Source organism: Odocoileus virginianus, chromosome 11 (genome assembly GCF_023699985.2).
Source record: "Odocoileus virginianus isolate 20LAN1187 ecotype Illinois chromosome 11, Ovbor_1.2, whole genome shotgun sequence".
Classification (NCBI taxonomy): Eukaryota; Metazoa; Chordata; class Mammalia; order Artiodactyla; family Cervidae; genus Odocoileus; species Odocoileus virginianus.
The window spans coordinates 597,710-620,708 of NC_069684.1; the positions used below are offsets into that span (position 1 = coordinate 597,710).

At 64.3% G+C, this 22,999-nt stretch overlaps 1 protein-coding gene across 2 annotated transcripts in view; it reads left to right on the top strand.

The window, feature by feature from the left end:
• The window catches only part of LGR6 (leucine rich repeat containing G protein-coupled receptor 6), a 75,907-nt gene that overhangs the window by 37,755 nt on the left and 15,153 nt on the right, over positions 1-22,999 (top strand). For both annotated transcript variants that reach the window (XM_020881977.2, XM_070473793.1), the window contains exons 5-7: positions 12,570-12,785; positions 16,625-16,696; positions 22,077-22,145. In XM_020881977.2, the coding sequence (XP_020737636.2) occupies positions 12,570-12,785; positions 16,625-16,696; positions 22,077-22,145 (357 nt within the window). The remainder of the gene's footprint in view (positions 1-12,569; positions 12,786-16,624; positions 16,697-22,076; positions 22,146-22,999) is intronic.

Sequence of the window (22,999 nt, forward strand, 5' to 3'; positions counted from 1 at the left end):
GCCTCCGGACCCGGCGTGTTGCTCGCGGTCCGTGAACCTCTGACGTCACTGCCCTCTCCCGGGGGACGGGGTTTAGGAGACCCTGGGGACCCCTTCCTCCACCGGCCCCAGCACCCTTGCCTAGGGCGGGCACCCGTATCGCGAATGGCTGCAGGACCGGCTAAGGGCTCTCTGAAAGCCAGCCTGCTCTCTGGGCCTGGGATGTTTGCCTTCGGATTCTGGGATTGTCACCCACAAAGCTGGCCTTCTGCCCGGATCTGTAGGTCTGTGTCTTCAGGAAAAGCTGATAGAGGCTGCCAGGCCCCTCCCGCCTCCGCCTGGAGGGTAGGTAATCATATTTATACACTGCTGCCGATTAAACACATGAAATGGCCCGGAGGTGCGCTCAGGTGTCCCCTTTGATGTACACAAAGGAAGCGCTCTCGCTCCTGGGCTCCTGGCCCATCCGTCACTCTCGGGGTGGGGGCAGGATGGCGGGGCCTTCTCAGAGCCTGGAGGGCAGGTGGGGATTGGCTTCATCTTAATAGTCTCGCTTTGATCTGCCGGGAGGTTGGCGGCAGGGGAAGGATCTTACTAGGTGGCATAAATCAGAACTGATGAAACCGCTTTCCTCCGACAGACGCAGACCTTCCTGTGTAGGGCGAGGCGGCGAGTGGTGTCCCCACACCCCCTCTGTTGGGTGGTAACCCCACACCCCGTCTGTTGGGTGGTGACCCCACACCCCCTCTGTTGGGTGTCCCCATACCCCCTCTGTTGGTTGGGGACACAGAGATGGAATAAGAATTCCTTTCTTGCACCCCCCCACTCCCACCCACCCCTGCAGCAAAGCGCGACTCTTGAGTTTCTGGGGGCCTAGCCATCAGTGTCCACTCTGCCCCCCACGCTTTCCGTCACCTCGGGGCACTTCCCCCTGGGGTGCTGGTCTCAACCCGCTGGACTCAGCATTGCGCACTGTGGGAGACCAGGCAAGGGGACCCCGGTTGTCTGTGTCTGCTCCCCAAGGGACCAGGGTGGGAGGAAAGGGACCCCAGGTCCCAGGCCCACCACCTTCTCCGGCTCTGCCTTCTCTGCAGTCTTGACCCTGACTGGCTCTGACCCCTCTCCTCCGGGGTTACAGGGTCCCTCTCAGCTCTCACTCCATGAAGGTCTCTTCACAGCAAGCCATCCTACGAACAGTGCTGAACGCACCCCAAACCCCACCAAAGCAAACCAAAGCCACGCAGATTGAAGGCCCCCTGGACAAGTTTCAGGGAGAGCACACACTGGTGCCCCAGCAGTCCTCCCATTAATCAGAGGAAAGCATGGTAACGGTCCAAGGCCCAGAACTGACCTGGGTCTTTCTTTGACACGCTAGACATCTTCCCTGGGGCTCCATCCTTTTGGCCAAAGCTCCCTGCGTTCCAAGCCTGTGTCCCCGTCCCAGAAGTTTCTCTCAGAAAGCTGTCTTCTCCGTTAATCTAAAGGCTGTGAAGTAGTGTATGGCTGGATTTCTAAAATCACCACAGGCAGCTCTCGTACCTGCCGCCTCCCAGGTGGCGCAGTGGTAAGAATCCACTTGCCAGTGGAGGAGACATGGGTTCAATCCCTGGGTCGGGAAGATCCCCTGGGGAAGGAAATGACAACCCACTCCAGCATTCTTGCCTGGAGAATCCCATGGACGGAGGAGCCTGGTGGGCTGCAGTCCGTGGGGTCGCAGAGTTGGACACGACTGAATCACTGAGCATGCACAGCTTCCGTGCTCTGAAAAAGGAATCCTGCCCCAACCATCAGATTTTAGTCGCCCTGAAACACGTGTGGGCCGTGGCAGGGGGCTTGGCTGCCCAGAGTGTCCGCAGGAGGCTGCACGTGTGCTCAGCTGGGCCTGTCCTGGGTCAGAGGGCACGACCAGGAGCTGTGTCCGTGGAAGGCCTGGCCTCCTCTCCCCAGCCCACCCCAGGCCCAAGGGCTCTCCTCAGCATCCTCCTGCCCCTCGAGCCCCGTGCTCCCAGGAAGCCTGTGCGGCCTCCCTCCCCAGTGAGCTCACACCCCGCTGTGCTGTGTGGACACAGCCTCGCACGCACACACCACGTCCCCACCTGCTGTTTCTTTCTTCGCCTTCGTGCCTTGAGGCGGGGAGCCCCTCGGGACGGGCACTGGTGTCCTGCACGAACCTGGCGGGGTTCTTAGGGCACGTGTGTCAGTCCAGGTGAACTCCCTGTAGAGACAGGTCCGCAGGCATAGCGGCCTCCGTCTGGCTGGTGGAGGGCCCCGGGGGCCGCGGGCAGGAGCTTCTGCCACGCCTTCTCGGGCCCAGAGCTGTCCGGCCGCCCCGGCAGAGGAGCTGGGCCTGGGAGCACTTCGCCGCCTCGCCTTTGGTGCTGGCTCAGAGGGAACCCTGGGAACAGTCTGGGGTACCCTCCCCTGGACTCGAGGCTCAGTGGCTCCTCCCAGGCAGATGTGTGTGTGTGCGCGTGTGTGTGCGTGTGTGTGTGCCGTGTGTGTGTGCGTGTGTGTGTGCCGTGTGTGTGTGTGCCGTGTGTGTGTGCGTGTGTGTGCTGTGTGTGTGTGTGCTGTGTGTGTGTGCGTGTGTGTGTGCCGTGTGTGTGTGTGCGCGTGTGTGTGCCGTGTGTGTGTGCCGTGTGTGTGTGTGCGCGTGTGTGTGCCGTGTGTGTGTGCCGTGTGTGTGTGCGTGTGTGTGCGTGTGTGTGTGTGTGCCGTGTGTGTGTGCGTGTGTGTGTGCGTGTGTGTGTGTGCCGTGTGTGTGTGCGTGTGTGTGCGTGTGTGTGCGCGTGTGTGTGCGCGTGTGTGTGCGCGTGTGTGTGTGTGCGTGTGTGTGTGCGTGTGTGTGTGCCGTGTGTGTGTGCGTGTGTGTGTGCCGTGTGTGTGTGCGTGTGTGTGTGCCGTGTGTGTGTGTGTGCCGTGTGTGTGTGCGTGTGTGTGTGCCGTGTGTGTGTGTGCGTGTGTGTGTGCGTGTGTGTGTGCCGTGTGTGTGTGCGTGTGTGTGTGCCGTGTGTGTGTGTGCCGTGTGTGTGTGCGTGTGTGTGTGCCGTGTGTGTGTGTGTGCCGTGTGTGTGTGCGTGTGTGTGTGCCGTGTGTGTGTGTGCCGTGTGTGTGTGCGTGTGTGTGTGCCGTGTGTGTGTGCCGTGTGTCCCGTGTGTGTGTGTGTGTGTGCGTGCGAGTGTGTGCGTGTGTGTGTGCTGTGTCTGTGTGCTGTGTGTGTGCCGTGTGTGTGTCCCGTGTGTGTGTGCCGTGTGTGTGTGTGCCGTGTGTGTGTGCGTGTGTGTGCGTGTGTGTGCGCGTGTGTATGCGTGTGTGTGTATGCGTGTGTGTGTATGCGTGTGTGTGTGCCGTGTGTGTGCGTGTGTGTGTGCCGTGTGTGTGTGCCGTGTGTGTGTGCCGTGTGTGTGTGTGCCGTGTGTGTGTGCCGTGTGTGTGTGTGCTGTGTGTGTGGTGTGCCGTGTGTGTGCGTGTGTGTGTGCCGTGTGTGTGTGCCGTGTGTCCCGTGTGTGTGTGTGTGCGTGCGAGTGTGTGCGTGTGTGTGTGCTGTGTCTGTGTGCTGTGTGTGTGCCGTGTGTGTGTCCCGTGTGTGTGTGCCGTGTGTGTGTGTGCCGAGTGTGTGCGCTGCGTGTGTGTGTGTCCTGTGTGTGTGTGTGCCGTGTGTCCCGTGTGTGTGTGCCATGTGTGTGCCGTGTGTGTGTGCCGTGTGTGTGTCCCGTGTGTGTGTGTGCCGTGTGTGTGCGTGCCGTGTGTGTATGCTGTGTGTGCGTGCCAGGTGTGTATGCCGTGTGTGTGTGTGCCGTGTGTGTGCCGTGTGTGTGTGTGCTGTGTGTGTGTGTGCCGTGTGTGTGTCCCGTGTGTGTGTGTGCCGTGTGTGTATGCTGTGTGTGTGTGCCGTGTGTGTGTGCCGTGTGTGTGTGCCGTGTGTGTGTGTGTCCCGTGTGTGTGTGCTGTGTGTGTGTGCCATGTGTGTGTGTGCCGTGTGTGTCCACCGCGTGTGTGTGTGTCCCGTGTGTGTGTGTCCCGTGTGTTCCGTGTGTGTGTGCCATGCGTGTGCATGTGTGTGCTGTGTGTGTGCGCCGTGTGTGTGTCCCGTGTGTGTGTGCCGTGTGTGTGTGTGCCGTGTGTGTATGCCGTGTGTGTGTGTGCCATGTGTGTGTGTGCTGTGTGTGTGTGCCGTGTGTGTGTCCCGTGTGTGTGCCGTGTGTGTGTGTCCCGTGTGTGTGTGTGCTGTGTGTGTGTCCCGTGTGTGTGTCCCATGTGTGCGTGCCGTGTGTGTGTGTGCTGTGTGTGTGCACCGTGTGTGTGTGTGTGCCGTGTGTGTGTGTGTGCCGTGTGTGTGTGCCGTGTGTGTGTCCCGTGTGTTTGTGCCGTGTGTGTATCCCATGTGTGTGTGCCGTGTGTGTGCCGTGTGTTTGTATCCCATATGTGTGTGCCGTGTGTGTGTGTGCCGTGTATGTGTGCTGTGTGTGTTCCGTGTGTGTGTGCCGTGTGTGTGTGTGCTGTGTGTGTGCCGTGTGTGTGTCCCGTGTGTGCCGTGTGTGTGTATCCCGTGTGTGTGCGTGCGTGTGTGCGTGTGTGTGTGCCGTGTGTGTGTGTGCCGTGTGTGTGCTGTGTGTGTGTGTGCCGTGTGTGTGCCGTGTGTGTCTGTGCTGTGTGTGTGTGTGCCGTGTGTGTGTCCCGTGTGTGTGTGCCGTGTGTGCGTGTGTGCCGTGTGTGTGTGTGCACCGTGTGTGTGTCCCATGTGTGTGTGCCGTGTGTGTGTGTGTGCCGTGTGTGTGTGCCGTGTGTGTGTGCTGTGTGTGTGTCCCGTGTGTGTGTCCCGTGTGTGTGTGTGCCGTGTGTGTGCACCGCATGTGTGTGTGTCCCGTGTGTGTGTGTCCCGTGTGTGTGTGCATGCGTGTGCGTGTGTGTGTGTGTGCTGTGTGTGTGCCGTGTGTGTGTGCCGTGTGTGTGTCCCGTGTGTGTGTGTGCCGTGTGTGTGTGTGCCGTGTGTGTATGCCGTGTGTGTGTGTGCCGTGTGTGTATGCCCTGTGTGTGTGTGCCGTGTGTGTGCACCGCGTGTGTGTGTCCCGTGTGTGTGTGTGCCGTGTGTCCCGTGTGTGTGTGTGCCGTGCGTGTGCATGTGTGTGTGTGTGCTGTGTGTGCCGTGTGTGTGTCCCGTGTGTGTGCGCGTGCGTGTATGTCCCGTGTGTGTGTATCCCGTGTGTGTGTGCCGTGTGTGTGTGTGCCGTGTGTGTATGCCGTGTGTGTGTGCCGTGTGTGTGTGCCGTGTGTGTGTGTGCCGTGTGTGTGTGTGCCGTGTGTGTGTGCCGTGTGTGTGTGCCGTGTGTGTGTGCCGTGTGTGTGTGTGTCCCGTGTGTGTGTGTGCCATGTGTGTGTGTCCCGTGTGTGTGTGCCGTGTGTGTGTGCCGTGTGTGTGTGCCATGTGTGTGTGTCCCGTGTGTGTGTCCCGTGTGTGTGTGCCGTGTGTGTGTGTCCTGTGTGTGTGTCCCGTGTGTGTGTGCCGTGTGTGTGTGTGCCGTGTGTGTGCACCGCGTGTGTGTGTGTGTCCCGTGTGTGTGTGTGCCGTGCGTGTGCGTGTGTGTGTGTGCTGTGTGTGTTCCGTGTGTGTGTGCCGTGTGTGTGTGTGCCGTGTGTGTGTGTGCCGTGTGTGTGTGCCGTGTGTGTGTGTGCCGTGTGTGTGTGCCGTGTGTGTCCCGTGTGTGTGTGCTGTGTGTGTGCCGTGTGTTTGTGCGTGCGTGTGTCCCGTGTGTGTGTATCCCGTGTGTGTGTGCCGTGTGTGTGTGCCGTGTGTGTGTGTGCCGTGTGTGTGTGCTGTGTGTGTGTGTGCCGTGTGTGTGTCATGTGTGTGTGTGCTGTGTGTGTGTGTGCTGTGTGTGTGTGTGCCGTGTGTGTGTGCCGTGTGTGTGTGTGCTGTGTGTGTGTGTGCCTGTGTGTGTGTGCCGTGTGTGTGTCCCGTGTGTGTGTGTGCTGTGTGTGTGTCCCATGTGTGTGTGCCGTGTGTGTGCGCCGCGTGTGTGTGTGCCGTGTGTGTGTGTGCCGTGTGTCCCGTGTGTGTGTGTGCCGTGTGTGTGTGTGCTGTGTGTGTGCGTGCATGTGTGTGCCGTGTGTGTGCATGCGTGCGTGTGTGTGCTGTGTGTGTGTGCGTGTGTGTGCGTGCGTGTGCGTGTGTGTCTGTGTGCCGTGTGTGTGCGTGCGTGTGTGTCTTTGTGCCGTGTGTGTGTGTGCGCGCGTGTGTGCGTGCGCCGTGTGTGGGGGGGCGGGTATGGGGGCGCCCTGCTGGGAGCCTCAGGAAGTGCTCGCTGTTCCTCGGTTCCCCGCCCCTGTCCCCTGACCACCCTCTGCCCCTCAGGAGCCTTCTCTTCGGGGGCCCTTGGCTTCTGCTCTGGGGCCCCACCTCCTGCCTTCACCCCGCCCCTGCAGAGTCACCGGGGACCCACCGCCTCACCCCCAGGCCCTTCTCTCGCCCCCCAGACTTAGACTGGGTGCCTGACCCCCTTCCTGCCTCGGGCTTGCTCCTCCCGCCCTCCTCCAGCACTGCCCCTCAGGAGACCCCTGCCCTGGGAACCAGCTCAGATGTCACCTCCTCCGTGAGGCCTTCCTGGGCTTCCCGCGGGCAGAGGGCAGGCCCCAGCTGCAGAGCGTTTCCCACACACTTGTTTAAGTCCCAGCTGTGGGTTTGGAGCCACAGACTGCTGCAGGCGAGGAGGCAGACACTCCTTCAGCGGTCTGGGTGGGCGTTCAGTAGGAGGGTGTGTGTGAAAGGCTGGCCTGCCTGGCGATGGCCGAGGTCTTGTGTTGCGGATTAAAGGACAGACAGTCCAGGAGCTTCTCCAGAGACGGGCTGTGTCCTGAGCCCAGGGCGGCCCGGCACTCAGAGCCTGAGAGCACTTAGTGGGTTCAGTCGGGGCACCAGGCTGTTTAATCCAGCCTGACTGAGCTGAGGACTAAGGGGCGATACTCAGTGACTGAACAGAGATGAGGGGCCTTTGGGGGGCCTGGTGCTTAGTGGGGGCATGCCAGTGGCTTTGTGGGAGCCCAGTGAGAGCAGAGAGGCCTTCAGGGGGCAGGCTGCGGTCTCCCAGGGCATGGGGAGGGGGTCAGTGTGTGCAGGGGCACCTCGGCATGAGCTGGCCATGTCTGCTTGGTCCCAGGTGGGCCAGCCCTCCTCTCAAGCCTGCCCTGCCTGGAGCTGCATGCCCTCCTCCCAAGCCTGATCCCCCGGGAGCCGCACACCCTCCTGCAGAGGCTGGTGCTGCCTGCGGTGCTGACGAGGGTGGCCCGGGCATGTCCTCGCCGCCCAGCCGGTGCCAGCCTGTCCCCAAGCCCCCGCCGCTGCCGACACCACCTCGGGCACGGGGTCGCTGCTCCAAAGCGGCTGCTTTCTTTCCCCACTGTGAGGACCTCCCCAGTGCCTCCCTGCTCTGCCCTCTCTTTCTCGGCGAGGCCTGTGTAGGCCCCACGGGCCGTGGGTGCGGGGCTGGGCCCAGGGGCCTCCAGCGAAGAGGCTGCCCTTGGTCTGGCCGCAGGCGCGGAGTCAGCAGTCCGGTGCCCGGGAAGAGTCCCTGTGCTCAGGGCCTCCCGCGCCCCTGAGTCAGGACGGCTGCGGGGTGGAGGAATCCGGGCTCGGAGCAGGACGCTCGTGGGTGTCCCACTGGTGGCTCCCCGCCCGCCTTCTGTGTGTGCGGCTGGAGGGCTGTGTGTGGGGGGGAGGCGGCTACCCGCAGGGGCTGCTCCGTGGGCGTGGCCGGGGCAGGCCCGGGAAGGGCCCTGCCTGGCTGGCCGGGCTGGGGCGCTGCTCAGGGCGCAGGGCAGCCCCGGGGGAGCCCTGGGAGCACTGACTGGAGGAGAGGCTGGAGGAGGGCCAGGCTGCTCTCAGGGTCGCCGGCTTCAGCCAGTGTCCGCTCCTGTCCTGCAGCCCTGCGTCCTCTCCTCCGCGTGCCTGCCTCGGAGCGGGAGAGGCCCTGCGCCCTGGAGCAGCGTGGGCCGGGGCCTGCCCTGCCGCCCTCCGCCCTCTGCCCTCCCTGGGTCGTGCCAGCCCGTGCTCACAGCTTGGGGAGCAGGCAGCGGGCCTCAGCCTTTTGAACGGATCTCCAGTGACCAGCATGAGAGCTGGTGGTCCACTAGGATGCCTGCTCTGTCCCTCCGTCCTTGTCTGATAGATCTGGGAGGATGCAGGGAGGCTCAGAGTAGGACATTCCAGAGGGTCTGTGCGGTCAGTCTGGGGCTCTGTGGGCCGCAAGGACTCTGGTTCCCAGGGGGCTGTGGCCCCTGGCTCAGGGAGCCAGGCTGTGGAGAGGCGCTGAGTGTGAGTCCAGCACCACCACTCACCTGCTTTGGGCAGCTCCCTCTCCTCCTCTGGGCTCTGGGCCCCTCGGGCACGAGAAGCGGGGCTGGCGGCTCCTTCAGCTCCGAGGGAGCAGGACCTGAGTCTCCACCTGCTCTTCTGGGGGCTGTGGGTGAGTCAGGTCGAGGACGGCCACCTGGAGCCTGGCCCTCAACCTCCTCGGCTGCCCCTGGCTCCTGGCTGGGGTCTCCGTGAAGACGGTGTTTGTCCTCACGGCCAAAACCACCTGGAGGACCTGCAGTTGCCAGGTGCCCGGCCCCTCTCTGGGGTCCCCCACTCCTCCTTGAAGTCCCCGGCTCCTCCCTGGGGTCCCCGCTCCCCCCTGGTGTCCCCAGCCCCTCTGGATGTCCTCCTTGTTAGAAGGAAGGGGTGCTGGGGTTAGCCTCTGAGCTGTGCAATGTGTGCGAAGTGAAGTGAGAGTTGCTCAGTTGTGTCCGACTCTTTGCAACCCCGTGGACTATACGGTCCATGGGATTCTCCAGGGCAAAATACTGGAGTGGGTAGCCTTTCCCTTCTCCAGGGGATCTTCCCAACCCAGGGATCGAACCCAGGTCTCCTGCATTGGGGGCAGATTCTTTACCAGCTGAGCCACAAGGGAAGCCCGGGAATACTGGAGTGGGTAGCCTATCCCTTCTCCACGGGATCTTCCTGACCCAGAAATTGAACTGGAGTCTCCTGCATTGCAGGCAGATTCTTTACCAGCTGAATTCTCAGGGAAGCCCCATATTCAGGAAACGCTTTGTGTGCATTTCATCTCAAAACAGTCTCAGGTGGGTAGCGGTCAAACTAGTTGGCTGAGGAGACCCGCCCAGAGGTTGAATGAGGGATGTGTGCCTGGATGTGTCTGCTCACAGGACCCCGGGGAGACCTGCCACGTAAAGTACAGACACTGTGTGGGACTTACGTACTCTAAGAAGTATTCCCACTGACTGGGCCCAGGACAAGGGCTTGTAAGTGGGAGCAGTGACATCTTGGGGTCCTGGTTGTCATGGAGGGGGCGCATCTCCGCCTGGGGGGCCCAGATGCCCCTGAGAGGCAGAGCCTGAGAGCCAGGCTCCAGCCGCACTCGGCCACCCCCGTCCTGCAGCCTCTGGACCTTTGGATTTGAGCTGAGCTGTCTGAGGTCTGCGCCCACTTCTGGCCCAAGCTGGCCCTGTGTCCTCCCTGCAGCCCTCACCCGTAACACCCCGCCCCTCTGTCCCAGCCTATGTCCCACCTTTCCTTAAGGCCCTTGGTATAGGCTGTGATCTGGGGAGACTCAGGGGTCTGCTCTCTGCCCAGTCTCCGGGAAAGCTGGGACTGAGGTGCTGCCCCCCAGGGTCTCCCCAGGGTGTGAGGGGCCTCTGTCGGGGTCTCTGTGGGTGGAGTGAGGTAGAGGAGAGCCTCCATAGCGTGGAGCGAGCATCTGAGTGAGTCACAGGTGCACACACACCTAGCAGCAAGGTGTGCCCAGGTCCCCAGGCTGGGGGGCGGCTCCCCTGCTGGCTGTGAGCCGCGCGGCCTGGAGGTGTGGGGACTCAGCCTGGAGGTGTGGGGGACTCTCCCTGGAGGGTGGCCTGGAGCCCCAGGCCTGGGGTGAAGGGTGAGCACTGGAAGAGGCGCCTGGCTCGCTGTTCAAGCTCCCCTCCCGTCGTCGGCGTCCCTCCCGCGGACCCGAGCGTCAGCAGACATCGCTGCGCTCAGCACTGGGTGGATGACCTGGGGTCAGGCTGGAATTGAGGTGCTGAGTTGCCAGTCTGGGACAGGGCCTCAGACTCTGCCTTTCTGACAAGCTCCCAGGTGGTGCTGAGCTGACGATCCACGGACCACCTGCCCGAGGAAGATCTGAGGCATCCACTGATGCCCTGGAGGGGACGGCGGGGCGGGCGTGGCCAGCCTCCTCCGCAGGCGCTGTGTGAGGAGATGGCGTGGGGCGGGGTGAGGAGCCAGGGCCGAGGCCGGGGAGGCGAAGGGGCAGGGAGTGCATGCTGCATGCCCGCGATGAGCACAGTGGTTGGAGGTGTGTCCTGGGGAGCCGCCGCCAGGCTGGCACCCCAGCTGCGCCGCTTACTGGACGTGTGACGGGCAAGGTGCGTAACGTCTCTGTACTTGGCTTTTCTCCTTTGGGAAATGTGAACCTTGCAAGTGAGGATTAGATGCCTGATGCGTACAATGCCCCAGGACTCAGTGAGGCGCCCTCAGTACCCTGGGCCCTGAACGCTGGCAGGGAGGAGGTGAGGCCACGTGGGGCCTGCTCCGCGAGGGTCTCTGGTGGACCCTGGGGTGGGGCGAGGCGAAGGGCCTGTCTGTGTGGGGCTGACCAAGGCGCCCGGCACCGCCGGGTGACGGTCCTGGGCCAGGGAGCCTGCAGAGCTGGCCCCTTGGAGGTGCATGGACATCCCAGGGCAGGGCAGCAGGGCCGCTGTCAGGAGGGGCCTCTGCGGGGACCGGACGCTGCAGTGGTCAAGCTCACCCTCGTGCTCCCAGGATGCGCCCACCCCCGCTTCTGGGTGAGGGGCTCGTGCAGAACGCCTGTCCCTTTGGTGACACATCCGCATCTGGAATGGCCTCCCCCCACCCCCGGGATCCTGGCCACAGCCTTCTCGGCGTAAAGCCCTCCTGGCTTCCTGTTTGCCTGCCACAGCGTTGCCCTCGGGCCCCTGAGCCCCGGCCCCTCTGGGCTCGCCAGCTGCCCCTGCCCTGCTCCCTCCCACCCCCGCCTTCCTGAAGCCCCTCGTGGCTGCTCGCTCTGTCTCCCACAGGCTTCTCTCTGCCGTCCCCCTCACTAGCTAATTTGTCCTCGTTCGGCAGGCCGCTGCGTGGCATCCCCTTCTCCTGGGGCCCTCCGCCCATGTGCCTGACCGTCACTCTGCTCTGGGACCATCAGCCTGGCCTTCCCACTGACGCGGAGGGCGGGGGCTCATCCAGCCCTTTCCCACCCGCCTGTGCTGGAGACAGATTCCAGGCCCCCCGCAGGCCTTCTGAGCCAGGCCATCCTGGGCGGGGTCTTAGAATCTGCTTCCGCCTGTGCCCCCCCAGGTCCGTAGCCACATGGGACCGCAGGAGCCTGGGGTCCTCACTGAGGGGCTTGTGGCCATCGGGTCAGCCGAGATGTGTGTGCAGGTCTCTCCCGCTGCAGGCTTCAGGGCCTGTCTTGGTCAGTTCGGCCTCCCATCCAAGGCCCCGGGGTTGGCCTGTTCACACACAGCTCTGCTGGTGGGCCTGGGGTTTCCCCCAGGGATGGGGAGGGCACTGGTGAGCAGCCCAGAGCAGGCGGAACCCTCTGGCCGCCGGCACATGGGCATGTGCTGCTGGGCTGGGAGAGAGGCCCCCCCACTGCCCAGCACTGCAGTCTTCCTTGGGGCCAGCGTGCGGGGCCTTCGGGGCTGTGTGGTTGGGGGCCGGGGTTTCCATGACACAGGTGCCACACGCCCGCGTGGAGGGCCAGGCCTCGGTGCAAAGCCCGTCAAGACAGCAGAGTCCACAGGCAGATCCATGGCCGCTGGCCAGCTGGCCTCGACCCCGTGGGACCAGCTGCTCCGTGACCGGGCTTCAGCCCAAGCCCCAGGCCAGAAGGCATGGGGTAAAGGCCTGGGCGCAATCCTGAGAAGCCAGGACGGCCTGTCTCCTTGTCCTGCTGAGCTGGCAGAGTCTTCCTGAACTCGCGTCCGAGGTCCTCCACCTCTCGGACGCTCTGCTGTGGGCAGATAGGCGGTCCTCATTCTGTCTGCCTGTCCAACATCCGGCAGCCCCCATAGGCAGCAGCCAGGCAGGGAGCCCCATCTGACAGCTGGCCCTTGAGCCGGGGGGCAGGGGTCCCAGGGGCCAGGATCCCGGGGAACAAGGATTCTGGGGGGCAGGGGTCTCGGGGAGCCCCAGGAGCAGGGGTGCCAGGGAACTGGGGCGCCAGGGCCAGGTGCCAGGGACCGGCCTGCGGCTCTGGGAAGGCCTCTCCTTGGCCGCGTCCACGGGTGGGGCTCTCCCCAGGTTGGTGGGAGACCATCATTGCTTTCCGGCCTGGCCCCGGGACGGACGGGGCTGGGAGCCAGTGTCCTCAGAGCAGGGGAGCCGTGGTGCAGACGGGAAGCCTGGGCATGAGGGGCACTGTGGTCCAGGGCTGTGGACCAGCACCGGGTCACCAACAGGGACGCAAGGCATAAAGGGCCTCGGGCTGGAGCGGAGGGGGCCCGGGACCTGAGGAGCCAGGCTGTGGAGCCCGGGGGCCCGCCGCCCCGGCCCAGACTCTCCCTGTCCCCTCCCGCAGGCGCCTGGATGCCAACCTCATCTCCCTGGTCCCGGACAGGAGCTTCGAGGGGCTGACCTCCCTCCGCCACCTGTGGCTGGACGACAACGCGCTCACCGAGATCCCCGTCAGCGCCCTCGGCCACCTGCGCGCCCTGCAGGCCGTGACCCTGGCCCTGAACCGCATTGGCCGCGTCCCCGACTACGCCTTCCGGAACCTGTCCAGCCTCGTGGTGCTGTGAGTGCCCGCTGGCCACTGCCGTGGCAGGGGCCCCGATGGCCTTGCTCTCAGCGGTGTCCCTGGGGTTTCCGCTGTAAAGTGAGGTGACCATCTCCTGCTGACCCCGTGGGGCTGTCAGGGGGCCGGGCGACGCTGTAAGTGCTTTGAGAGGCTGGAAACGGGTTCGGCTGCTGTTTTCTCCGCTGCTCTGTGCACATGTGGTAACTGTGCCGCACTCGGAAGCGCACGCTGGGATGACTTCCTCCATTCTTGAATCCGGAGACGGGGCGCAGTGTTGCGCTTTGGTGCAGGGGTGGGATAAATTCACGTCATCTGCCAGCCTGGAGAAGCAGTGGAAAGCCAGCGCTTTAATCAGAGAGCAGAGCCCTGTCGGGGGAGCACCCCTGGGGACTGTGCCAGGCAGGGCCTGGGGCCTGGGGTTCACTGACCCCCGGGAACTGTGGGCACAGGTTGCTGCTGCTGCTACGACGTTGCTTCAGTCGTGTCCGACTCTGTGCGACCCGATAGACGGCAGTCCACGGGCTCCGCCGTCCCTGGGATTCTCCAGGCAAGAAAACTGGAGTGGGTTGCCATTTCCTTCTCCAATGCATGAAAGCGAAAAGTGAAAGTGAAGTCGCTTAGTCGTGTCCGACTCTTCGCGACCCCATGGACTGCAGCCCACCAGGCTCCTCCATCCGTGGGATTTTCCAGGCAAGAGTACTGGAGTGGGGTGCCGTTGCCTTCTCCGGTGGGCACAGGTTAGCTCCGGGCTAATTGCCCTGGATGCTTACTGAGCTCATAGGGCAATTACCAAGGGCTTGGAGACCGTGTGTCATTGCTCCGGGTTACAGACTTACTGCCACAGAAATGTCCAGACTTTGTTAAATGGGCATGAGGCCTCCTCTGCACTTGGAATCTGGTGTGATTTTCCAAACCAGGGAGTGGACAAGGCTTGGTTCCTTCTGAGAGAGAGAGGAGCAGCATGAACTTGTCTGAGTCTCTGTCCTGGGAGACGGGAGACGCGGATGAGCCGCTCCTGAGCCATGCCCTCTGTCGGGACGGCCGCACCGTCCTCCCTGGGTGGCAGTGGGGTTGGCAGAGGGTGAGCAGGACGGGGTGCTGATGCCAGCTTTGGTGACACCCCCGTGACGTCCTGACGCTCCCTGCGAATCAGCGTCTGAAAGACGGAACTCCCGGAACAAGGGGCTCCTCACGGTGGGCCCCTGACTGCTGAGCAGCAGAGCACTTGCCTCGTCCTCTGGGGCCCGCAGAGGCCAGGAGGGAGCTCCGGCTGCCTCCCCGAGCCGGGTGGCGTGGCGGGGGGGACCGGGGAAGACAGCGATGCTGCCCAGGGGTGCAGGACAAGGGCACTGGGTGCTGAGTCAGCCTCGGCCCGGGCGCGGGGAGGCCTGAGCAGCTGGCAGGGGAAGGGGGCCTGCGGAGCGGTCCTGGCTGGAAGGACGGTTTAGAGCTGGCTGGGTGAGGAGCAGGGGACAGGCTCCCGGCAGGTGTCAGTGAGGCCACGGCAGTGAGTGGTTAGGTGTGGCCGGGAGGAGGCTGGAGGGTGAGCTGGGGCCTCGGAGCGCATTTGACTCTGGCCTGCCAGTGCGGGGGGCCCCAGGAGGGTGACGTGAAGGACACATGGGGGCAGGGAGGCTGGAGACGCGAGGCTCGTCCGCCTGAGGGTGGAGGCAGACGCACAGCCCTGAGGAAGAGTTGGGGGTGGGGCAGGGTTTGGTTGAGGAGTGGGGTGCAGGAGCTCAGCTGCCCAGGGTGTCAGTTCTCTGGGGGGGTGGGGCCCGGCGGGGAGAGCTCTGGAGAGCCGGGCCAGCTGAGCAAGGCAGAGAGAGAAGGCCTGGAGGCTCTGACGCCTCTTCACCTGCCTCCAGCCTTGGTGGGGGAGGGGCTGCTGTGGCTGGAGGCCGTCCAGGGCAAGGGGGCTGGAGGAGGTTGCCCAGGACTCCGGGCTGAGCTGCAGGAAAGCACGGAGGAGGAAGACGGGTGCTCGAGGGTCAGGCCAGAGGCATGGGTGACCAGCTGGCCGAGAGCGGCTTCCCTTCAGCCCGAGCCCCGAGCCTGCCTCAGGCTGCCCTGAGGGGCCCTGAGTGGACTGCAGTGCTGGCCTGGAAGGGGTCTCATCTCTTCCTCTGGACCAGAAGTCCCAGGAGCCTGGGCTGCCAGAGGTGCTCGGGACGCCAGGGGTGGAGCAGTGGTCTGCAGGCCTGAGGCTGGACATGCAGAAGCAGGAGGCACTAGGATGGCAGAGCAGGCTGGAGACGAGCTTCAGGGGGACGGGGGTGGGCAGGGAGAAAGGCTGGAGTTTGCTGAGAGTGGAAGAAGTGGGGAGGCCCAGGGCTAATTCCTGGAAACAGGGCTGTGTTCCCCCCATCAAATCAGAAGCCCCCTGCGGAAGGTCTGGTGCCTCCTGACGGAGGAGCAGGGAGCACGCAGTTCCTACCCGCCACATCTGCCACCTTGTTCTCTGAATGTCTTGGAGGCCAGTCTGATTCCCTCCCTTGTTCACGATTTCCTTTTCCTGCCCGAAGATGTTTTTTAATCTTCGAACTTGAATAGCTTCACTAGACTATGACACATTGTGGGATCTTCTTCATCCAACTTTCCTGAAACAGTGTGTGCTTTTACCTCTGGATCCCCTTCTTTATTTTAGAGGGTTTTCTCCTGGGTCACATTTTTGAATACGCCTTTTGTCTCCCGTTTGGATCCGGCTCCCGGAGCCTTCAGCACCCGCGTGTGGCTCACCTCTCAGCTTCTGGTTTTAGCTCAGGCTTTTTCTCTGACGCCCTGCGCTCAGCAGCACCTGTGCTGCTCCTTGCTGCAGATTTACCGACTAGTTTTTCATGATGTAGTTTTGGTCCTCGATTCATGATCTACAGCGTCCTTTCCCACCCCCCTCCCCATTTAAAATGCTGTCTCTGGGGTGTTTCATGGGCTTGTTTTGCGGCAGAAGGGGCTGTGGTGAGCGCCCTGCTGCCCCTCGTCCACGACGGTCTCCTGCAGGCTGGGGCCTCGGCGGCCTCGGCCCCTGGTCTCCTGGTGTGTGTTCGCACGGTTGCCAGCTGACATCTTTTCCAGGCTCCTCCTGGGACCTCTGCATTGCCAAGGGCCCCCCAGTTCCCCCCAGACTGTAGCCAGGACCGTGGGTGAATGAGGGTCAGCTGCCCACAGGTGCCCGGGGCCCTGGTGTGTGGGGTGGTGTGCAGGCGGGCTCCCTCTTTAGGGTCAGGCTGTGGGAGATGCGCGCGTTCCCTCCCAACAGAGGTCCCCCTGGGCTCAGCTCCGGAGGAGACTTCGTCTCCTTCCCTGCCCCCCCCCCCGGAAGGGGACACCCCACCTCTCTCCAGCTCCGGGGGCTCCCCGGGGAGTCGCAGGACCTTCTCTTCACAGCTGGGTTTCTGCTGAGGACCCCGGCATGTTTCCGCGGCCTCGGACTCTGCTCTGTACTTCTGTCTTTGCCGTGCTGCCGCTCGTATTACGACATTGGGCTGGGGTGGGGGCCCGTTTCTGGGTTAATGCTCGCGCTTTTTCCATTAGGAATTGGGAGAACATGCTGTCGTTTGCTTTCTATTTGCTCTTGACCATGGGAGTCTCTCCCAGACTCACTACCCCCCACCCGAAGCCACGCCTCTGGCTTTTTCCTTTGATAGGAAGCGGACACGGTGTAGCCCACGGTCGCTCCAGCCTTGGAGACTTGGCTTTGGAAGGCCAGCCCAGCCTGATTTGTCCCTGGAGACAGGCTGCGCTGCTGGGTGGCTGTTCACGCTTGAGAGCGTCTGTCCCCCGCCCCCCCGCCACGCGGCCCTAGGTCCGGCCCCTGACGCAGCTCTCCTCCCACACAGGCATCTCCATAACAACCGCATCCAGCACCTGGGGGCGCACAGCTTCGAGGGGCTGCAGAACCTGGAGACCCTGTGAGTGCTGGGATGGGCCCGAGTCCCAATGGGGGGTGGGCTTTCCCCGGAGGGTCCCTCTCAGAGGACCCCCCCCTTCCTGGGGGAGGGGCTGTGCCCACAGGGAGACCGAAACCCATGAGATCGGAGATGGACATGGGCTTTGAGGAGAAGCAGGAAGAATGAGGGCCCCGAACCTGGAGATGGAAGGCTTGGGGAGGCGTCCCCGTGGGAGGGCGCTGCGGACAGAGCTGTGGGCTCTGGGAAGGCCGTGTGACCCGTCACGTCCTGCAGCAGCTCCGCCCAGAGCGTGCCCACGCCCTCGACGCCTCCTCTGCGGTCCTTCCACCCCAAGGCTCCTGGGAGGGCTGTGCATGAGCCACCCACGGCGGGGGGCCAGGCCTGGGAGGTCAGCGAGAGTGACCTGACTCACAGGCCATTCTTCTCGCCCCCCGACCACCCCCCCGCCACACACACACGGAGCCTCGTTCCTGAGGCGAGGGCTTTCCTGCATCCAGGCAGCAGAGGAGACAGTGCCTGGGACCAGCCAGCCTGGGCCGCGGGGGAGTGGATGGGCCGCAGGGCTGAAGCGCGGGGCTGCCCACCCCCAGCCTTCCTCCCGGGAGGGCCGGTGCCCCAGCCTGGGATCAGGAGAGCCGGCCTTGCCCGGTCGGCCGCCAGGGGCAGGCAGACAGTTGACCAGCACGGTCTAGGCCCCTTGGTTGCCATGCTGGGCTGTGGGCGTCTGCAGAGCTGGTCCTGGACTTATTGTCTGTGGGCAGAGCAGACCTCGGGAGTTGACCAAGAAAACACACCCAGGTCGCCGGCTGGTCCCCTGTCTCTGGGCCCCGTGTGAACTGCCCACTGTGTGCCCCTGGGCAGTGGGGGCGGCCAGCACCCCTGAAGACTGTGGCCACAGCACCCTCCCTCGGGGACCCGAGCGGGGGACAGGGTTGGAGCTGTGAGGTGCCCGCGTCAGGGGAGGCCCGTGTCTGCCTGGCCTGCGGGTGGGCGGGGAGCTCTGCTGGGAAGTTGCCTGGGGATGGGGCAGTGCTGGGTATGGGTTGGCACCTCTCAAAAGCCAACTAGCGGTGGTTTCTTCACTGTCGGGGCAGCGACCTGGTTCTTTCTCAACGAGCCTGGATGGCAGTGTGGGGCGTTGGGCTTGACCGGCCTGGCTGGGCTTTGGAGCCATGGGTGGTGCCTGCCTGCCTTTCATCTGCCACAGAGCCAGCCTGCCGCACAGACCCGGGGCCTGCGCCTGCTCTGCGGAGGGCATTGCCTGGCTGAGGGACCCACTGCGGGGGCAGGACCGCCCGGCAGCCAGGCCTGCAGCCCGGCCTCGGCCTCTCTGGGGGTCGCACCCAGCTTCCGGCTGTGGGGTCCGGCCTTCAGTGTCTCACCCGCAGTGACGCCGACCCGCCCGGCGGCACGTGGACTGGAGAGCCGTGGGGGCGCTGATGGAGCTGGCACCCCCGGGGACCAGCACTCCTGCACCCCACGCCAGCCGTGATCTCAGCACCCTCCCGCCCCACCGCTGAAGACTGAGTTCTTTTTCCAGCTCTTGTTCTCCCGTTGAAGAGGAGGGTGTGTTCTTGTCCTCAGTTGCCCAGAGTGCCGGTCGGGGGGCCGCCGGACAGCCAGGCGTGAGGGTGGGGCTGGCAGGCTGGAGGCGGGAGGAGAGGAAGGCAGACCCTGAGCTGCTGTGCCCTGGCCCGCTCCGCAGCCCTGCGGTCGCCCTGGGCGTCTGTGCGCGGCTCTCTGCGGGGTCGAGGCTCCGCCACCCAGACCCTCTCACCGCAGCCTCCTGGCTCCAGCTGTGGGCTCCTCTCCAGAGAGAGAGCGGCCCCCGGCTCTTCCACCCAGGGAGGAGGGCCAGGCGCCCAGACGCACACGCACACACAGACACGCAGCAGGCCGTGTGGCTCCAGCGCTGCGCGGGCACCCCGTGGCCACCTTGCTTCTGTTGTGACCTCTGCTCTGGAGGCCAGATGGCCTGAGTCCACGGCCCACCCGGGTCTCCCTCCCTCTGCCAGCTGGGGCGTCAGAGCAGGCGCCCCCTGCGCTGTGGCCCTGGATTCCCCCCCTGAACGAGTGCGGTGAACACGGACACACTCTCTTTTTTGCCAGAACAGCAGCACCAGGCGACCAGGGCGGGGTGGGGGCCGGGGCTGCCCGCCCACCCTCCTGCTGCAGCACGAAGCCCGCCGGCTGGGGCAGGGGCGCAGGCCTTGCCTGCCTGGGGGTCTGATCGCACGGGCTGGACTGTGGGAACGGGCCCCTGGCTCCCCGAGGCCGCCTTGTTGTGCAGAGCCTGCAGGGAACCCCGGCTGCAGGCAGCAGGCACAATCGCCGTCCTGCGCTCACGCCTCCTTTCTGCTCCCACAGTGAGGGTGCCGGCCCCTCAGGAGATCCGGGGTCAGAGTACCCCGGAGTCCTGCACCTCCACTTTCCAGACCAGGTCCATCCAGACATTCAGGGCAAGTTGCCCAGTTTCTGTAGTTGGTAAATGATGGTAGGCCCGAAGCCTCTGGCTTTCTGACGCGTCACTCCAGCCAGTGCCCGCTGCCTGAGCTCGGACCAGTCCCTGGACCTGCCAGGCGCCCAGTGAGAAGGAAAAGGGTGCATGCCGCGCTCTCTGGGAGAATTGATGCTTTTGAACTGTGGTTGTGGAGAAGACTTTTGAGAGTCCCTTGGACTGCAAGGAGATCCAACCAGTCCATCCTAAAGGAAGTCAGTTCTGAATAGTCACTGGAAGGACTGATGCTGAAGCTGAAGGTCCAATACTTTGACCACCTGATGCGAAGAGCTGACTCAGTGGAAAAGACCCTGAAGCTGGGGAAGACTGAAGGCAGGAGAAGGGGGCAGCAGAGGAGGAGATGGCTGGATGGCCTCACCGACTCAGTGGACATGGGTTTGAACAAACTCCAGGGGACAGTGAAGGGCAGGGGAGCCTGGTGTGCTACGGTCCCTGGGGTTGCAGAGAGTTGGACGCGATTTGGTGGGTGAATAGCAGCAACAGCCCGGGCGGGTGGGCCCCAGACTCCAGGCAAGCCCTGGTGTGACGCCGGGTCAGCGCAGGGCCCGTGTGGTTACCAGGAGACCACGGCCCAGGGTGTGGCTCTACATGGGAGGAGTTTATTCCTGGACTGTGTCCTTGCCAGGGTGGGGTGAGGGGGTAGGGGCACGTCTCCTCGGCAGGTGGCCCTGCTCCACATGGTCGCGTGGGGGCCTGGGCGCGCCCAGGGCTCTGGCACTTGGCCTCCAGCTGGTGGAAGGTGGGGAGGCCACAGTGGGCAGACTGGGTGCTTTGTAAGCCCTGCTCTCCTGGTTCTGTGGGGAGGACCAACTCTGTGGCCACGCCGACCGCGGGGAGCCGGGAACCACGAGATCCCGGCCATGCCTCCCGTCACCAAGGATGGCAACGTGGGACCGAACTTCCTGTGGCCGTGGGAAGGTTCTGTCTGGGCCGCTGAGATGGTGGCCAGCAGCCGCACTCGTGACTGCGCGGTTGGAGTGTGGCCCGTGACGCCGAGAACTCAACCTTGAGCGTTATGCACATGTCACACACTCACGTGGCCGACGGGGCTGGTGGCTGCGGCACCGACAGTGTGGCTGCAGACGGGATGGGGTAGGGGGTGTTGGAGGGGGTGGAGCAGTCCCTGCCACGGCCGGGTCACGCTGGGTGTGGCCTGGAACCTTCTCCAACGCCTGTGCTGCCTCCCCTCGGCCGTAATGTGGGGTAACGGGAGCAGTGCCTACGAACCCTCGGGGGACGGCTCAGAGCTGGCAAGGGTGTCCGGGGACATTGTTGAGCAGGGAGGAACTCCAGGCCTGAGAGCAAGCATCCCCCCGCCTCCCCTGGAAACTGCCGTTTGCTCAGCCGCCCACCCACCCCCCCCCCCACAGACCGCGCTTGGCCTGAGGTCCAGCCTGCGCCCTCACCTGGTCCGGGGCTGTGACCCGTGGAGCCTGCAGACCCATCTGTCTGCCCCAAAGATACGTCTGTGCCTGCACCTGGTTGGGCGCCCGTCCCCGTGGGGCCCACACCCCCGCCGCCTGCAGCTCCCTCCGCACAGGCTGGCACCTGGGCTGGCGGGACCCACCACATCTGGCCGCAGCTGCTCGGCCCGCGGTCTAGACGGTGCTTCCCGCCCACCTCGTTGCAGCCCACTCCCCCCGGGTGGGAGTCCGTGTGTCTGGGGCCGGCAGCAAACGCCCTCCGCCCCGAGCTGGTTCCTCGGGGGGCACAGGGCTGGTAGGGGTGTTCCTGCGCCGTTAGACCAGAGGCAGTGTCCCTGCGGCCCCAGATGAAGCAGGGCTTGGCAGTTACCCAGCTTCTCAAAGCTGCGTAGATGTCCAGATGGGAACGTTCAGGTTGCCTCTTTGGCGTGTGGTTTGCAGAATTCTTTCAGACATTTGCACCACTTTTATTCTCCCACATTTTTCTGCAAAAATAGCCATTTAGTTTACATGCCTTTTACCACGTGTCTTTCCCACTGTCAGGCCGTTCCTGGCAAAATTCCTGACCAGAGGCTGGCGAGAGAGCTGGCACCGTGCAGTCTGGCCGTGGGACGGGCATCGGGTGAAGTGTGTGAGGCTTGGGCTTCAAGCCCCCAGGGACCCGCCCCGGCCTTCTGCCCCAGCAGCCTGAGGCCACCACTCAGGGCAGGCTGGTGCCTCTTGACCCCAGCGTGGCACCTCCGGGCGGTCCATCCGTGTCTCCCATCAGTCATGTCGTCTCGACATTTCCCTGACTCACTTGTGGAGGCGACAGGGCTGCTGGGCGCTGCTCTATGCCAGGGCCCTTCCGGAGTTTCAATTAGAAAAGATCAAAGCGTGTGCTCTCAGGAACTTTCATTCCAGTTGGGAGGGAATGTTTCTGTCAGATGTTAGCATGTCTCAGGAGGAAAGGCGCGCAGCGTGTCTCGTCGTTACTGCCTCATGGACGTCCCCCAGAGCTCTGCTCCGTAGTGTGAACGATGCTTGTGATTTCTTGGGGACCCCTGTGCCCATCGCCCCACAGTGGGGTGTCCACTTGGGCTTCGGGGGCCGGGGGCCTGTGTGCTGGCCATCGGCAGCCCCCTCCTTGAGGTCGTCATCTGGCGGAGGGCAGCAGGCCAGCCGGGCTCCCCTCGTGGGTGAGCGCCTTCCTGGGGAGGCCGAGGTGTGGGCCTGGGGTGGGCCCGGGGGCGTCCAGGGTTCCCCCCCGACCCCAGCAGCCACAGTGTTAACCTGCCCCTGCTCCCGGGCCCTCCTAGCCGCCACTGTCCCCGAGGTGCTCCCGCAGACGGACCTGCGGCCAGGCAGGCCCTCCCTTCAGCCAACCCAGAGCCCACATGGTTCCCGGGCCCCGGCCCCCTGGGCGCCGCCCTCCGGTGACCGCCTGCCTCCTTTCCAGAGACCTGAACTACAACCAGCTGCATGAGTTCCCCATGGCCATCCGGACGCTGGGCCGCCTGCAGGAACTGTAAGCTCCTCTATGGGGTCTGGGGTGTCCTCTGTGTCCAAGGGCCCCCACACCCTCACCTCCCAAGGTCGTGACCCCCTCCCCCCAGGTCAGAGGTCACAGGCCTCACTGCTCGGCCTGGAGCGTCTCCGGCTGGGCCTCAGGGGAGCTGGGCCCTTCCGGCCTGGGAGAGCGAGGCTGGCCCCGCCTGGAAAGGCCCAAGAGCGGGCCTCTTTTGTGCCTTGGGGCCCCTCCCCAGCCCCAACTTGTCCTGTTCTCAGATGGGTTGCTCGGCACCTGCAGGATGCACACTGGGGTGAGGCGGTCGAAGTGTGCTCGGGGCAGGACGGGGCGGCTCAGGGCCGGCCTGTAGGTCCAGCCCTGGACTGTCTTAGCGATGACGGTGTGGGTGTCCAGAGAGCACTGCAGGCTGATGGGTCTGAGGTCAGCCTTGGAGGGTGCATGGGGCCAGGAGGTGATGGGGGAGGGAGAACAGAGGCGGAAAGGCCAACAGGAGGTGGCCGGGCAGAGGGGCGGCCCAGAGGGGTGGACAGCCTCTGTGGGGAGCGGCCGCCGGGCAGCGGGCCGGGGTCTGCGTGCGGCCACTTCAGGCAGCGGAAGTTTGGAACCGGAGCCCGAGCCCCCAGGCCACGCAGGGTCTGCCCCGTGTCCGCCCGTGACCTTGAGCGCCAGGCCCACACTACCCTCCCCTGGCCTGGACGCTGGCGGGGGTCCCGGGGGAACGGCTGCCTGTCCTTGGGGCCCTGGAGCCCCAGACGAGGGACCCTGCTCAGTGGAGGGCGTGGGGCACCAGGGTGTGCAGGCCGGGGCAGCAGGAGCAGCAGCCCGGGTGTGTGTCCGTCCTTCTGTCCGTC